A 16,642-nucleotide genomic window follows, 5' to 3' on the forward strand; every position below is an offset into this window, starting at 1 on the left:
AATTGACTTGACAGCTGCAAATCTGTGATAGTGATAGTGACGCCCGACAACAATAAAAAAAAAACTGTTCATGAAAGCAGCTGTTGCAGCAGTTTTGAAAAAAATTTTATGGCGATACTTTCATTTAGACTTGACTTATATTTTCTTCGGAGTTTAAATAAAATAGATTCTTTTTTATTTTATGATATTTAGACATGGTTTTCTTAAATTTATTTTATTCCGAATTGTATACAGTTTTTCCAATTTTCTCAACAGTTTGCACCAAGTGTGTGTGTGTGTGTGTGTGTGTGTGTGTGTGTGTGTGTGTGTGTGTGTGTGGTTTTTTTTTTTCTATAGTAAATCTGATCAATATGACTTGCACCTGGTTCCGCTGCTGGTTGGACTTGACAAATAAATATCTTTGCGATGATCACGTGGCTTCATGTCGTTTCACAAGGTTTTGGTTTGTTTACATGCAAGTAGATTGAATATGGTTATTGATCACACATTAAATCAAGAGTAATGAATCAGTTCTATTACTTGAATGGGCCCCGGGCCCATTTATTCCGGGAAAGGTTGATCCCGTCATCAAAAAGGATAAGAACCCCTGATCCAGGACGCACGCACTGAGGCGATGAAGTCCAGGCGAAACTCTTCAAGGAGAAATGTCTCCCTCTGCTGGTAATACATCGCATCTCCATGGTTAAATGAAGTCAATCGATTGGATCGCATTAATAATTCCGGTTTATATGTGTCGTGTTGTATTAACAGGACGAAGGTTAGTAGTAAATGACACAAATAATAATCGTTCTATATGGATTATGAATAAATGACAGTATAATGTAGGGTGAAAAAGGAAAACAAAATGTTTTAGTCCGTTTTTTTAACGATTTTTTTCCTCACGGATTCAGCTATAAAAGCTGTGGATTTTTTACGTCATCGGTATAAACCAATGAACGGAATAACTTCATGCCCATTTTGGTCGAGTCTCTCAAATTTAGGAATTTCGGTCTCAGAACTCTCCTGTGTGGTGTCAGGTCAGGAGAGAGCTCGGAGACAGCACTTCTAAAAGTGAGCAAGCCTCCTCTGAAAACTACATTTCAATTCCTTCAGACCTCAGTGCAGCTTTTGATCCCGAAATTTAACTGGACCGCCACCACTAGTTCACTAGTCTTCAACACGTCCGGGGTCATTATTCTCCTGCTGTCCCGCTGCCATTCAGCAGAACTACCGTCAGCTCATTGTTATGCAGGCCGAGTGAGGCAGAGGCGGACTGGGAGGCGGACTGGCGCTCAGGGCCGGGGAGCTTGCTCGTCTGTCGGGAGGAGGGGAGGCAGAGCCCGGCTCTCTGGACGGATCTGTAGCGGGCGTGAAGGCATGTTGCTAATCGGCTCAGTAATGAGGAGCGGTACTGGACGGCACAGAATATCTGACCCCGATCGCTGTTTGTGAGGGGGAGAGGGGGAGAGAGAGAAAGTGAGCAGCATGAGAAAAAGAGGTGGAGGCAGATTTGGAGCCCGCAACAACCCCCACCACCTCGGAGAGAGGGAGAGTAGCCCCACACAAGAAAAGAGGGGCTTCATTAACCAACAGGAAGCGTTTATGGTGCCCGACAATGTGCCAGATGAGAGGTAACTTTCACTCTTTCTACTTTAACGCTCTCCATCGCAAGCTCCAGAAGTTCATTGTTTTTGATATTCAAGCTGATGTGATGATGCTTTGTGGTGTTGTGTTTCACTTTCAACGAAAATATCATCACTTCCACGCTGTCGAAGTTCGGTTTAACCGTCCTTTGAATAAGTTTGACTGAATTATCTCAACAGATTGAAGATTTAAAGTCAAAACAGCTCCACTGCGACACTGTTCTCACAGTGTATTTGGGGATGATGGTCAAGACTTGACTAAAGGCATTTTTTGAACATTAAAAGCCATAGATCTTTTTTATTTGTTTTATTTAATAGTTTTAGAAATTAGAAATGTTTCAATAAAGCTCCTTTTTTGTACGTTTGTTTAACTTATGTGACTCTTAAAATGACCCATTTCAACAATAGTCCAACCTGAGTACGTGAATTCATCATAGCAAATGCAATGTTCTGTGCTTTATTTCAGTCAGAGATTGCATATTCTTTCGTCCCTCAGAATTATTTCAAAGTATTGTGTTCTTTTAGGATATTTTCCCGTTTCTTGCCTCATTATTGAACGTTTGAAAATACTCTTTCACGTTCCCACACTCATCTTAAGTGGATTAAATTAATGAATGCACCTTCTGTACCAACCACCTGCAGGACTTTCCTCTCACATCCCGAGACAAACAGGACTTTATGCCTCAGGGAAACACACTGTGAGCCCAAGATGCTGTAACTTGTCACCATCATTTTGAAAGGATGAGAAAACTCAAAACTGGCAGAGAATCTTGTTATGAATTATTTCTCTGATATGGCTGCCGTCGCTCTCTGCACACTGTCTCGCCTCTAATGAGACTGCAAGTGTTGTGTTTGTGTCATTTACCATTAGCTGATCTGGGTCAACATCTTCTGTTTAATCTCACTGGAGTAATAAAGTGGAATACTCTTGGAAAATAGTCTTTTGCTGTCTAAAGCAGGCTGACGCAATCCTTCACCCTTCTGGCCTGTATCTTAAAAACAATGATGCAATAATGGTCAAACCACCTTTTTAAAATAGTGTTTGAAAACAGTCATTCCTGGTTTACACAAATCTGAGGTGGATGTGTGTATTCATCTTCCATTTCAAGTTGCTAAAACTAAAAGTCTGAGAATAGAAGACAACATCTTACGTGACTTCCTCTCTCTTTTTTCTAGTCTCAATCTCCATGAGCTACTGTTGCGGTGTCCTCTGTGCGGCTTGTAACATTCTAAAAGGCCAAATTTCATTTCTAGGCATAAATAGGATTGAATTATTTTCCTAAAAATCACAATGGTGGTGGTGTATGTGAGCACTGTTAACCGCTGGCCAGCTGACCAGGTCCAGTAAAAAGTGGTCCGAGCATATGAATGGATGAACCAGCAACATGTCATGGCAGCTAAGGCTGATCCCAGCGGAGATAGTTTTAGAAAAACTCCTAGTTCTTAATGCTAATATGACTTGATACTTGTGTTGTTCCACTGTCATCCTGTCCTGTGAGATCCCAAGAGTCATGGAGCATGGGTTGACATTTATTATTCGAGGCTTCTCCCTATTCTTCTTTGCGTCTTCACTTTAGATTAAACTGACCTCTCTTCTGTCATGAACACTGGTAGATTACTTTCCTGTCTAGTGATGTTGAGGATTGTCTTCATCCATTGCTTGACAGGTGTGACATTAGTATCTTGTTTCGCATTATTGTTTACAGACTAGAGACTACTTTGCTCTGTTTGTCCACTGGTATTGGAGATTCATGCATGATTCATCAGAACATTCTTGTTTATGAGTAATTTTCATTTGTGTTTTCACATATCTGTCAGGAATGTGCTGCTCATCCTTCCTTGACTGTTTCAACAAGACACATCAATCCTAGCATTGTTTATGTGTGTAGATGTTAAAGGTCTCTGAGAGTCACCGTAGAAGACGCAACGTTCTGCTTTGAGTCCTAACCTCTCCGTGTCACTGTTTCTCTCATAGGTGATTCCAGCTCTTTGTGAATTAGATCATCCAGAACGTTACACAGGAGAAAAGCCATAATTGCTTGGGGGGGAAAGCGTGATTGAGGAACAATGTCTCGAACTGAAGAAGTCAACAAGATGACCGAAAATGTGTACAAGGTATCCTCCATCTCCTTTATATAAAAGCCTGGGTTCGATCATCTCCTTGTCCTTGCCGAGAAATTCTTGGTTCCGAACATGTCATCTTGAAATGTTGAGAATTTCTGTTGAATTTTATCTGAAGGCCAACGTTTCACAACAGTCCAAGGCCACAAAGATTTGAGCCTTGTTGATGACTTAATGGAATTCTGTCTTTGCTTGTAGCAGCTGCAGGAGAGGGAAGAGAGGGAAGCTTCTGTGAAGCAGCTGTGAGACCTGCCCTCATGAATGGTTTACTGAAAGACAGTACGAAGAGTTAGATATGTCAGAGACGAAGATGCTACACCTGCAAGAACAACAGTGACTGTAGTGGAGAGGACGCTCACAGGGATTTCAGAGATAAAGTAAGGGAGCTCAAATGTTTTGGGAACAGCGAAGAGAGAGAGGAACTAGGTTGGAGATACCAGTTAAAAGGAGTAGAGGAAGACAGCCACTGAGGTTTATGGAGGATAGGTGTGACTAGAGAGGACAATCCAGATACTGTATGTTAAGGTGGTGGAGACTGACTTGCTGTGTCGGGTCCATGAATCATTTTGGATTACAACAAGAAGACCCATCACGAATGAAACCATGAAATGCAATGAAATATGGTGAGGGAAAATTGGTGCAGTTAGTCATGGATATCAATAAGCAACGGGTTTAGGATTTACTTGAAACGAGTTCAACAGAATAGGATTAACCATGAATGAGTATTGTTCTCCATCCACACAGGGGATTCTGGACCAGTTTAACCCCAGCTTGAAGAACTTTGTGACAATGGGGAAGCACTACGAGAAAGCCCTGACAGGTTTGATCCTCTAGGACGGACCGGGTTTCCATTCAAGGGTGTCAATGAAAATGTCTCCGTCTGCAGGAGTGACGGTGGCTGCTAAAGGCTACTTCGATGCTCTGGTCAAACTTGGAGAGCTGGCCAGTGACAGCCAAGGCTCCAAGGAGCTGGGTGAGTGGTCATGATGGCAGATTCGGATCAAAGTTTGAAAGGTCCGTGTGACAGGCAGAGTGAAAAATGCTCTCCGGCCTCATGAATGTGTTAGTGAAGGAGGAGATGAAGACAAGAGAAGAAGAGGAAATGTTGGGAGTGAGGAACAGAGGGGAAGGGAGAGAGTAGGGTCATTGTTGGGAGATTAACAACACCACATGATCTCATTGTAATGCTGAAAACAGCGGGGGAGGCAGGCAGGCAGGCAGGAGAGTCGGAGGGCGAGATGCCAGACACACATACTAGCGCTGTGTGCTGGCCGGTTTGTTAATGAGAGACTCAGTCAAAGCGCCCAGTTTGGGAGTGTTTTCACTGCTCTGCACTTAACATGTAGGTCTGTAGTTTTAAAGGTTGAAGCCCTGACTCAATGAGACCAGAATCCCACAGTCGTGAGTGAAAGCAGGAAGAAGGCCAAACAATAAGGGCAGAGATACTGGTGCACAAGAGAGCCATGCTGAGTGATTGGAAGGACACCAGATGAATGAAGGAAGGAAGGTTCCATTCCAAGAGGACTAAACATGTCCAACTGTTTGCTCTCACAGGAGACACGCTGTTTCAGATGGCCGAGGTCCACAGGCAGATCCAGGTGCAGCTGGAAGATGTGGTAAGATGTGGACGAAAGTGTGATGATGTGAGTCGTGTCACGAACGATAAGACGCTTATTGTTTTTCTTCAACAGCTGAAGTTGTTTCACTCTGAGCTGCTTGCACAGTTAGAACAGAAGCTGGAGCTGGACATCAAATATCTCACGGTAAGCAAACTTTATCTATCTGTAGAGATTCTGGAGGAAACAAACACAATCACATGCAAAGTCATTAGTGTTGATGTTTTGTCTCATCACAGGCAACGCTTAAGAAATATCAGAGTGAGCGAAGATCCAAAACGGAGTCGATCGAACGCTGCCAGTCTCAGCTGAAGAAGCTCCGGAGGAAGAGTCAGGGCAGTCGTCATCCAAACAAGTACGGAGACCGGGAGATGCAGGTGAGAGAACTTTGGCCTTGGCGCTTTTCACTGCAGCACACTCGTGCAAAACACATCCCTGAATGTTGCACTGGCCCGGGATTATGGCGCAGAACTGAGCTCACACTTATGAGGGAAATAGGTCGCTATGAGTCAGATTACTGCAAAATCTGCCTCAGCTGATTTAGGCGCTTAGAGAGCAAACGTCCACCTGAGGACAGAGAGGATTTGAGTGTTTGCTGGGAGAAATTGGGAAAATAAAAAGGAGGTGGTTTCTTTATGGGGAAAGGTCAAGATAACATAAGAGGCAGACAGGAAGTGATGTCACGTACCTTTTACAATTAGCAGCTAAGGTCAGGTTTATTTTGATGCTTTATTATTTAGTCATTTAAAAGTATCTTTCTTCTGATAAAATTGACAGTGTCTCCTTAAGTAGTTGTCAGTAGCTGTTAAGTAGCTGTTTGCAGCATGTCCCTTCATTTGAAGCACCACATTTAATAGTCATTTAGTAGCAACAGTATTTTATTACATTGTTTTATTATATTTTATTATTTACTAATCTTTGATGAGTGATCAGCTACAAGAGTACCAACGCTATGATTCATTCTAAAACCCAAAGGGTGGGTGGAATTTCTGTACTTCAGATATCCAGATACCTGCTGACTGAACCTTCCTTGCCTGTAGTCGTGTAACAAAGTATAGATTCACTCAAACATTGTGATACTTCATTGCGCAATGTTGTATCTGTATTTTTGCTGAAATATCGCAATTGTGAGCAGTTGCATTGGTATTTTAAGTCAGCTGTATTGATGTTTAATACATGTATACTTACATATGCTGCTGCATTTATGATGTGTTTAATACTATTTAATCATTTTAACACATCTAAATGTTAAAAATGTGCTATAACTACATGTAATTGGTACAATGTTTTGGAATATAAATGCAGATCAATGTTTATTTTTCAGTTTGTGGAGTTAATGAGTCGTCGCCAGGGCGAGCTGGACGCTCTGGTTGCTACGGGTTTCAGGTCAGCACTCACTGAGGAGAGAAGACGCTACTGTTTCCTGGTGGACAGACAGTGCTGTGTCACCAAGCTGCTCATCAACTACCACTCCAAGGTGAACTGTTGTTGACAATATTATAGCGAGAATGTAAGCGGTTGATTTTTACCTCTGGGATTGGTGATGATAGAAGTTGGGACTTAATGTAATGGACCATCAAAATTTTGTTGGGGACCAGATATCTTTGAATAATGTGATGGACTTGCCATCCTCCCTTTCAACTGGAGACTACCACACTTACAACTTGTCTTCCAGGTGAGGGAGCTTCTGTCTCAGAAACTGTCGTCGTGGCAGCAGTCGTGTTCTCAGCCCACCAAACTCCCGGAGCGAGCTCTCAATCTGATGCGCCACACGGCGCCTCAAAGTTCAGGGGCCACCGGGGTTGCCGAGGTCCTGCGTAACGCCAAGATTGGTGCTGCTCAGCCAGAACAGGTCAGAACACTGATCAAATCCAAACCCCTTTGTTCATATCATACATTGAAATTGTAGTATTCAGTGTTACGGGGTGGTGAGGCTTAAAGGAAACCTGAATATATTCACAAATATAGAGCTGAGTCAAGTGGACCCACACATGCTCTCTGACCCCCTCACAGAGGCTGTCTGTCCAGGAAGTCCAACCTCTCTTAAATGGAGACTCCAGTCGCTCGCAGCAGCAGCAGTGCTCACTGCCCTCCTCCTCCTCCTCCCAGAGTGACACTGGACCCCCGCAGGGCTCCCCTGTGACTAGCTCATCATCCTCTGCAGGTGGAGCTGCTGGGGGATCCTCTCAAGGTGCTTCTCCTCAGCACACCACTTCTGCTGTGGACGCAGACACCAGCAGCAGCGTCAGTCCCACCACATCCAGCGGTTCTGCCCAGCAAAGCTCCTCCCACTTGGTCACCAACACCTCTAATCTCTCGCCCTGCCTCATCCCCTCCACTGTGATGTCTCTCAGTCAGGTGTCCCCCACAAGCAGTATGACCCTGGCCATCCCCCACAGTGCCCCTCACAGTCCCCCACTCCCTCACAGCGCCCCACTTTCCAGAGCTCTGACTCCTGTGCAGCTGCTCCACCAGCAGATGGGGCTGGAAGGATCCAGCGCTTCATCTCATCCCTGGCTGCTGAAGTCTGCAGAGATGTGTGCCACTGCTACGCTGCCACTGCCCAGGAGGCCGGTCAGTGAGATGAGGCTGGGCTTCCAGGGTAAGAGCTCCAACACATTCCTGACTCTGTTCTGGATTCTTCATCTTCTATTCCTCCTGGGTTCCAGGTTCGAGTCTTCCCAGGATAATGGGTTTGTCCGGACCTTCTCGTGTGGAGGCCATGTTTGCTCACTCACCTGGAGCGTCCGAGGGCAGAGCAGCAACAGGAGGAGGAGCTTGCTTATTATCCTTCCTGCCTGGTGACATCATTACCCTGCTCATTTCTGAGCCCAGAGACGGCTGGCACTATGGTCAAAATGATCGAACTGGAAGGTAGAACAGCTGATTTCCACTATTAACATGAGCTTATTTACATGGTTTGTTTCAGCATATAATTATTTGCTTTGCCTGCCCTCAAAAGGAAAGGCTGGTTCCCCTTCTCTTACACTCAACCACAGCATAAGACGGAGAACATGGACAGGTAGGCCATCGGTAAATATATTTCAAATCACCATGTTGTCCCTTCAAACATTCTCAATCTTCCTGCAGCCCTCCGCTGCTGTCAAAAGCCAACAGCACCAGTATGAGCAAGCTGGACAAACTGGTGTCGACTGTTCCCGAGCTGACACCAGAGTCTGAAGAGGAGCACATGCTCCCCCCACAGAGGGTCAGCACCTTCCGGCCCCGCCCATACAGCATGGCCGACACCAACAAGGTCAGGATTTAATCTAGACACCTTTCCGCATTCATTCAAAACACCATGGTCCATCCCTTATTTGTGTCATTTCAGATCTCTGCAGAACTGGTTTCCGCTCCTCCCTCGCCGACAAGGTAGAGTCAGAAACTAGGTTGTGCATGTGAAATCACGTGCTATCATTGTTGTTTTAGACAGGTGTCAAAACCAACCTGCCAAGTCATTTTCTGTGGCCTGCAAGTGCTCGAGTATAGTTGGCTTCAAATGAAAGTCAGGACTACCGACTACTGTGGACAGAGATTAAAAGAGTTGAAGAGGAGAGTGCAGGGAGGGTGGAGTGGCAACTAGAGTGAGAGAGAAGCACTATACTAGACAGTATGGAGGCCATGATGTACGGTTTGGAGAGCCCTGACACAAGGACCGAAACATTACATTAGATTAGATATCCTTTATTCCCACAGCAGAGTTGAAGATCCTCAGGTTTTAATGGGGAGTGACAGTAAAGATGAGATTAGAATGGAGTATGTCTGAGTGACAGGAGACGAGTGAGCAAGGAAACTCTTGTGGAGAGGACATGGGGAGACAGGGAAGATGTTGGACCAAGAATGAAAGAGAAGTACCGGGAGGGGAAGTCAGTCCCTAGTTCTGTGTTTCAGTCACGGTCCGGGGTCATGATATCTATCTATCTATCTCTCTCTCTCTCTCTCTCTCTCTCTCTATATATATATATATATATATATATATATATATATATATATATAATGGGAACATTGCAGTCTCTCCATGTTTTGACCCGATATTCTCATGCATCGATGTATGTGTCTTCCAGACCGAACCCATTCGCTCACATTCGCCTCAGAAGAACTGTCACCAATGACCGCTCTGCTCCCATCATTGAGTGAGCGACCCTCCGTGCTGTCCGCTGCACCTCAGGTCCTCTCGTGAAAGCAACGCACAATGTCGTCCGAACTGAAAAATCCCTGATGGCTTGTATAATGAGAGGATCAAAGTTTAATATCAATGATCATTATGTTTGTTTAAGGCGGAAGCTTTGTTGTTAGGAGTGAATTGTTGGCTCAAACTAAATCAGTTTGTTAAAGAGATTAATTAGCTTTTAATTCTGGCTGCAATATAACAGGACTAACAAGTGTGGCCTTTGTTTGGTGCAATGTCTCTTCTTAAATGCCATTTCAGTGCTGTAGCTAAAATTAGATCACAACTTTGTCAATTCTCTCCTAACAGAAACACAGTTGTCTCAGATGATGGGTTGTTGTTTCTGCGCTGTTTGTGTTGTTATAGAAAAGCTTTTTGTGCTTCAAGGTTCTATGTCAAAGTGTAGTGATTTGTTTTGGTCAAGTGACACGCTTTTGTGCTTGTGTTCTACTGTGAATTAATGAATCTTATTAACTGCTGCTGCAATATTTAAGTTTGGAAAAGGAGTTTGATGTACAGGAGAACAGAACTTTCACAGCTTCATATCTTCAGCCTTTCCCAGGAAAGTCCTGGTCTGCAGGCCACATCCAGTTTTAGGAAACTACCCTTCCCACTCCCACAATATGCAATGCAATGGTTTTCAGTTGAAGCTCGTATTACAAGCCTAAAAAGACCTAAAGTAACATATTGACTCACCTACACTCAAAAAGTTGAAGGTAAAGATGAGAGGTTGACGGCTCAGCAAGAATGGCGAGAGTGACTGTGTGTTTGGCATCGTCTATAAAGTTTGATACTGTGGCTTTTGAAGAGCTTTATCACAAATTTGGCTTGAGGTGAGTCATGTAAAAACTAGTTAAATTTAGGATCCCTTGATGGAAAGGAAAACTAAAAAATTTACAAATTTCTCGTAGCTTTAAACCTCATTAAATAAATAAAAAATGAACACTGACTAATGGAAAATAGCTTGAGTGAAGAGAACTATAGCATTCATTAGCGACACCTTAAGTGCACCGTAGCCTTAAAACTTAGCTGTATGAAGGTGTCATGCTTTTTGGTCGACCCCTGAGCTACACAAAAACCAATCCCATGTGTTTCTGTGATTGCCATATGAAGGAAGGATTGTTGATTGAGCAGAGGGTTTATTGCAAGTTTCGGAGGTTAAAAAAAAAGAATGTTTCACTGTTTGATGTTCAGGCTTTGTTTTGAAATTCAGTTAACCCCAAATTGTAAGACCATTGTAGATTATCCCAGCTGTGCTAGATTGACTGGGGCATGGAAGATGGTGTGAACGATGACGTGAGTTGAGTTTATTTAGAAAGAGATGATGAAAGTGGAGGACGGAGAATGAAGAAGGTTGAGCAGAGTTTTGGTCAGTTGTGTTTTCAGAAATCTAATGTTTGATTTTGCCTATTTGTTGCCACCCTGCTGGAAAAAAGACCTTTCTAACATGGTATCTGTGAGCAGAGGTTAATAAACCTGCCAGAACTACCCTGTGTCGAGTCATCATTGTTCCACAGATGAAAGACAAACGTTACATAGCTCCCTTAACACCACGTAAGTGCACTAACACTAACTCTTAAGAGTTTAATACTTGAGTGAAAGAATTAGTTTTTAACAATCTGATTAACTGTTGCTCAATGTAAGCGGCTTGGAAGGGCAGAGCTAAATCTTTTAAAACCTTTATGATCCACCCAAATATTGAAACACTGACACGCTCTATGACAAGAATATTACAGTTGTGGGTTTGAATCTGAGGGATATCTTAAATTTGAACCCTGATCTATACATTTTTGAGACAGTGAAAATAAAGAATTGAACACAAAAGTTGGATTAAATAAACTAGATTTATTGAAGAACATTAGCAAGGGGATCACATGTGAAGAGAGACATGACAAGGACCGACAGCAAAGTGAATTCAGAAGTTTTTCAACCATTCCAACTTGTTGCCGATGGGATCACAGGGGTGTGAAGCAACGTCAGGCATGTTGCCATCATCTCGCACAGGAACTGTAGACAGATAGGGAAGAGCTATTCAACTACAGATCGAGTGGCTCTTGCAACAGATCAATAGCGAGCGTTTACCTGGATATTGGTACGGCACTGCTTCATTTAACATTGCGGAATACTTTGTAAATGGACTGATGAACGGCAGGACCATGCCTGAAAAAAAAAAATCAACATCAGGATAGAAATTCATTTTAGGGACGCGCCGCACATTCAGCTGCCAAAGGTTTTTGTACAATGTTAGTTTTTCAAGAAAACAGTCTCTCATGTACCCTTGTTTGACAGTTAACATACAGGCTCTATTAATCTCTGTTTTGAGAAAACTATTACATTAAAATAAAGTCATAGCTTTCTGTACTTTAGCCAGTTCTGAATAGTAGTAAATAGTAGTAAAAACAATCTTTTCTCAGGCCAGCCAGCCTGTATGTTGGGTGAAGTGTGACATTTTGTTTTGATTTCATTTAAATATACATTGTACACTGTTGAGATGTCAGTGCTAAATAAATATTTTCACAATGTTGTAATTGATTTCCAGTTTGACGCATTGACGCTACTTAATGTAACTGCAATGTCTGGATTTCAGCGAGATATGCTCGAAGTCATAGCTATTTGTGCTAATAATTGATTGATCTTAACAGTAGTAGAAGTTTATTTCAATCCCACGTCAAAACATGCAACAATAACCCATCTCAATTTGATCACTACTATTCTCGGCTTCGGCCAAGAATATTGCATCCGTTGCACGTTTTCTTTTTATTTTTTAGCAACAGCCTACTCACCTAGAGCGCCGATAGTGCAGGAGACGAGGATGACAGGCTCCTTGTTCCAGGCATTCTTTAAGAATGCGCCGATTTCTGAGCAGAAAAAACGTTAAACATTAGCCGTTAGCAAGACGCCAAGGTCATACACCTACGTCTACCGAGGGAAAACATAGCCTGCCTAAAACATCAATAAAGAAACATTGGTGCATTTAAGAATATTTTTGTTGATTGATCGCTTTCAGATTCTCCACAGAAACCAAAATTAGTTTGAAGTCAGCAACCGAACAGACAAGACACACGTACTCGCCATGTTGTCAGACGTAGACGCGACTCAGAGGCTCATGGGAAGTGTAGTCTATCTGCGTATGACGTATAATTCCTGCGTGTGTCGCATGTAAATAGTTCATTTTCCATTGTTTTTACAGACCTCGCTGTCGACTTTATTTCTACTCTCTTTGCTATGTTGTTATGTTGACATGAAGGTTTTGTGGACCTATTTCTTGTGATGTTGTGCTAACGTGTACATTAACGACGATTCAGAACAGACGACTTTTTTGATCACTGTGAGTATGGATGCGTTTACTTAGCCGAGTTGTTCAGAGCTTAAGTGTTAACTATGTAAGTGATGAATGCGCTTATGTTAAATTATGTCACTGTAAAATATGTTGTTATATACAATATATTACCGACCTTTCATTTTCATTCCAATTTAAAGAATGCTCAATGAGAAGTCACTGACCAAAATATCGCACATGTTTCAACCCAAGTCGATAGTTTCATTTTGATTTCACCCGCTTGACATGAAGTGAAGTTATGGATGAGATTAAGTGTGATGAAATGTGCGTCTTGGGAGAACATATAGAGTCGTCTGAACTCGTATACACATCTGATACTCAAACAATAAACCGATGAACTGATGGTTTGCAGCTAGAGTTTCTGCGGTCATGCAGATGCTTCTATGGGATTTATGCCAGGTTTTAATAATTATTTGTCGTTATGTTTACTGTCATTTGCACTGCCCCATATCTCCAGTCTTTCCTCGGATGATGGAGGATTTTTCTGGTTTGGCGCTCCCCCCTCTTTTTGGAGGTCACATCCTGGAGGCAGAACTGGAACCAGATGGTGTTGAGCTGGATGCAAGGGAGTTAGAGACAACAACCACGACTGAAGTATTATGTGTAGCAATCAATCAACAAAAAGAAACAATTGATAATTGCATTATTGAATATATTGCGGCAGTCTTTTTGCGTGTTTGTCCTGAAACACAGTAACAAGTGTCCATTATCTTCAGGTGGAGCTAGGCCCTGCTGGTAGTGAGCTTCTGGAGAGTAACACTCAAGAGGATGACGAGAGACGAGCTATCGACAAAAGAAAATACTTGGCCCTCAATAGAAGGTGTAAAGAAATCGAGCAGGTGTGATATTTGACATTTTTTTAGCGTTACACCTCCTCCTTTGGCATTTTCAGTGTGATTCATTTACAATGGTTTGAACAAAGGTTCATACAAATATGACTGTGCTGCAATGTTTTGTTGACCAGGTAAATCAGAAAACCCTTGGCCGCCTACACCAAATACAGAGAATTACACGACGCTTAAAGAAGGAGAGGCGGTAGGAAATCCTTTTCCTCTCGATTTATTATATACTTCCATGCAACAATGTCTTCTGAATACCCCACAATGCCATCACTTTTTACAGGTTCCTCATGAAAGCCCTTGATGCACACAGAGATGACTATCGAAACGCTCAGCTCACCATCCTTCTGGAGGTAAGATGTACTACCTATAGTTGGAGTGCACTGGTGTCAGTTTTATGTAGGCTTTACTAAAGGTGTCTGGTACTGCCATAATATGAAATATAATAATGTACGCAGGTGTAAAGTTTTGAGTGTGAAATTTGGATTCATACTGCTATATTTTTCTACATGGTCTCCACAAACTTATTCCACCTTGCAAGTATTTTATCCCTGGTTAATAAACTCATCATGTCGGTCACTTGACCAAAGTGTTTTATCAGCCTGAGAGAGAGGTGGAAGTCACAGGGAGCAAGGTCGCAGAAAAAAGATGTATGAGGGAAAAGTTAGCAGCCACACTCTCGCACATACTCGACTCCACCAGTCTGATCCTACATGAAATCGGTAGCTAAGACAATGAGAAACATCAGGAGTGACGAATTGTACTAAGCAGTCGGAAAAAATATGCGAGACTCAAGACGTTTTGACACCCCCTCGTAGTAATGCAACATTTGGAAAAAAAATAATACAATTGATGAGTGGCTCGGGAAACTCATACTGCATAATTTCCTACATTCTGCGATTGTTAACCTTGTCCTCTTTATTTGTGGGAGACTAATGCCGTCACTGGCCAAGAGGCGCTAACTTGAGTTCGTCTGAATACTCTGAATAACAAAGTAGTTCCCTGCTCAAAGTGTTGAATCTCTGTGATCTCACAGGTAGACAGTCGCCGCTGTCACATGAGCACAATGTCATAGATATACTGAAACTAAGTGTGTCAACCTGTTGGAGTCCGAAAATTCACACTACTTTAAGAATTGTTTCCTTTTTCTTTGTGCTGGTGGCACCTTTTTCTGTGTTTACTATGTTTTAACTTTCCTGAGGGAGTTGTGTTTCAAGTTTGTGGAGTTCTCTATTGGCTGCAGTGACTGCAGCAGCTTCGGTGGGACGGGTTTGGCTGGGCGGAACGTTCAGTAACCTGTGGATTGGCGATATCCAGAGTGCTGGTTAAGGTTAGCAATTTCTATTAGATGGATAGTTTTAGGGTGAGAGGCTGGGGAAAGGGTCTCCACAAAGATAGAGAGAGAAATGTGTGTGTGGCTTGATGCCAACAGGCTGACACATTTTAGTCCACAATTCTATAAATGGTCATGTGAGAACTCAAAAAGACATGTAAATCTAGTTTTCATGGAACACTGATGTCCAATGGTGGGAAGAAATATTGCATTATGTAAGTGCAAATCATGTCACCAGCACTTAAATGTGACAGTTTTGCATAGTACCAGTATGGATGTGAATGTTCACTACATATGTATTCATGGTAGTAAATTGAAAGTGGGGCAAAACACAGCAAAAAAGTGTATGTTTTACAGGAAGAATCTGCAGGACGTTTGGATCCAGCCTCTGCAGCCGAAGAGGATCGACTCAATGGAGTGTCTGGTTCTGCCTCATTGTCCAGTTTTCATCCTGCTGTGGGCCCAAAGAAGAAACGACATCGGGTTCCACGACCGGAAAAGGATAAAGATCAGCAAGTATGTTTCACTTTTTTAAAGTTGGAATCAAATGTTTGAAATTATTACTAAATCTGTGTCTGTTTTTAGCAATCTGAGGCCAGCACGTCAGGGTTGGCAGAGACACAGTTTGGAGAAATGCCCAGCCCAGCCTCTCTATCACATTGACCTGCACTTCTGACCTCAATATGTGAATATAAAGCCAGTTTCACAGAATCTGTGAGCAGATTCAAACCTGTAACAAACCAGATGTGGTGCAGCTTTTTTATGTTGCTTGTTATTAACTGCTGTTATTCATATGTTGACATCAATTGTTTATTTTTAACCATCCAATTGTTTCCAATTATCAGAGTTTTGTTTGCTTGTTACGTCCATGAAAACAAGACGAGACACAAAGAAAATGCTGGTCATGTGGCCATCGCTATAATAAATGCAGTATGGTTGACATGGTTGACAAAATGTAATGAGATTTATAAAATACAAACTACAGCGTCTCTTTTCTGCCAACAAAATACTCAAGCAGTATTTTGTTTTTGTTTTGGGTCTGCGTGTAAATATAAAGTATTTCACATTTTTCCTCCGTCATCATTTGATTTCTTGGAAACCAAAACGGATTACAGGTTCAATCTGGCTGTTTTTTTTCCCTATAAACGAATTGCATTTCTACAGAGAGTGAAATACAGTTTCTTTTTTGTGTCTTAAGTTTTTCTTGACCCCAAACTCTGTTGTGCTAAACTGACCCAGACACATTGGACACTAATAATGTTTTTATTAGTCTGATTATATGATCATATCTCATGCCTAAGAATTTTGATTTATTCTTTCACAGTTTCATGTTGTTACACGTTTGTGAAAGTCACATGAATACACTCAAATTGATTGCTATTCATGAATTACGCCTTGTATAAATATGGGCTTAAATAAGATATTGATTTCTTTCTAACTGAGCTATTTCCTTTCATTCTTTTTGTCCCGTGAAATAAAATGCGGTTGCGGTCAACCGGCTTCAGCGAGACCCATTTTGACAACTTGGTCATAAATAATAACACGGCTGAGCCAATGGTCGGTTTTATTGGCAGCGGATGTCACCTAATGACAGGCGTGTCGC

At 42.3% G+C, this 16,642-nt stretch overlaps 3 protein-coding genes across 3 annotated transcripts; 2 read left to right on the top strand and 1 right to left on the bottom strand.

Annotated features, from left to right (window-relative positions):
* The first annotated feature begins 1,189 nt into the window (after positions 1-1,189).
* zgc:158689 (uncharacterized protein LOC791177 homolog) lies at positions 1,190-11,015 on the top strand. The gene is made up of 15 exons (XM_053843737.1): positions 1,190-1,610; positions 3,598-3,737; positions 4,488-4,563; positions 4,630-4,716; positions 5,298-5,359; positions 5,435-5,506; positions 5,599-5,736; positions 6,684-6,836; positions 7,035-7,211; positions 7,373-7,961; positions 8,029-8,233; positions 8,322-8,381; positions 8,450-8,615; positions 8,691-8,731; positions 9,424-11,015. Exons 2-15 carry the CDS (start codon positions 3,690-3,692, stop codon positions 9,494-9,496), a joined length of 1,947 nt encoding a protein of 648 aa, XP_053699712.1. The 5' UTR covers positions 1,190-1,610; positions 3,598-3,689; the 3' UTR covers positions 9,497-11,015.
* Positions 11,016-11,358: 343 nt separating this feature from the next.
* Positions 11,359-12,623, bottom strand: ndufa3 (NADH:ubiquinone oxidoreductase subunit A3). Its single transcript, XM_053843738.1, has 4 exons — positions 12,596-12,623; positions 12,311-12,385; positions 11,610-11,687; positions 11,359-11,534 (listed from the first exon to the last, which is right to left on the bottom strand). The coding sequence occupies exons 1-4, from the start codon at positions 12,600-12,602 to the stop codon at positions 11,443-11,445; spliced, it is 252 nt and encodes an 83-aa protein (XP_053699713.1). The 5' UTR covers positions 12,603-12,623; the 3' UTR covers positions 11,359-11,442.
* A 44-nt stretch (positions 12,624-12,667) lies between these two features.
* tfpt (TCF3 (E2A) fusion partner) lies at positions 12,668-16,435 on the top strand. The gene is made up of 7 exons (XM_053888101.1): positions 12,668-12,855; positions 13,325-13,461; positions 13,584-13,706; positions 13,832-13,902; positions 13,990-14,059; positions 15,397-15,555; positions 15,625-16,435. Exons 2-7 carry the CDS (start codon positions 13,336-13,338, stop codon positions 15,700-15,702), a joined length of 627 nt encoding a protein of 208 aa, XP_053744076.1. The 5' UTR covers positions 12,668-12,855; positions 13,325-13,335; the 3' UTR covers positions 15,703-16,435.
* The last annotated feature ends 207 nt before the right edge of the window (positions 16,436-16,642 follow it).

This window comes from Synchiropus splendidus, chromosome 15 (genome assembly GCF_027744825.2).
Source record: "Synchiropus splendidus isolate RoL2022-P1 chromosome 15, RoL_Sspl_1.0, whole genome shotgun sequence".
NCBI classification, from domain to species: domain Eukaryota; kingdom Metazoa; phylum Chordata; class Actinopteri; order Syngnathiformes; family Callionymidae; genus Synchiropus; species Synchiropus splendidus.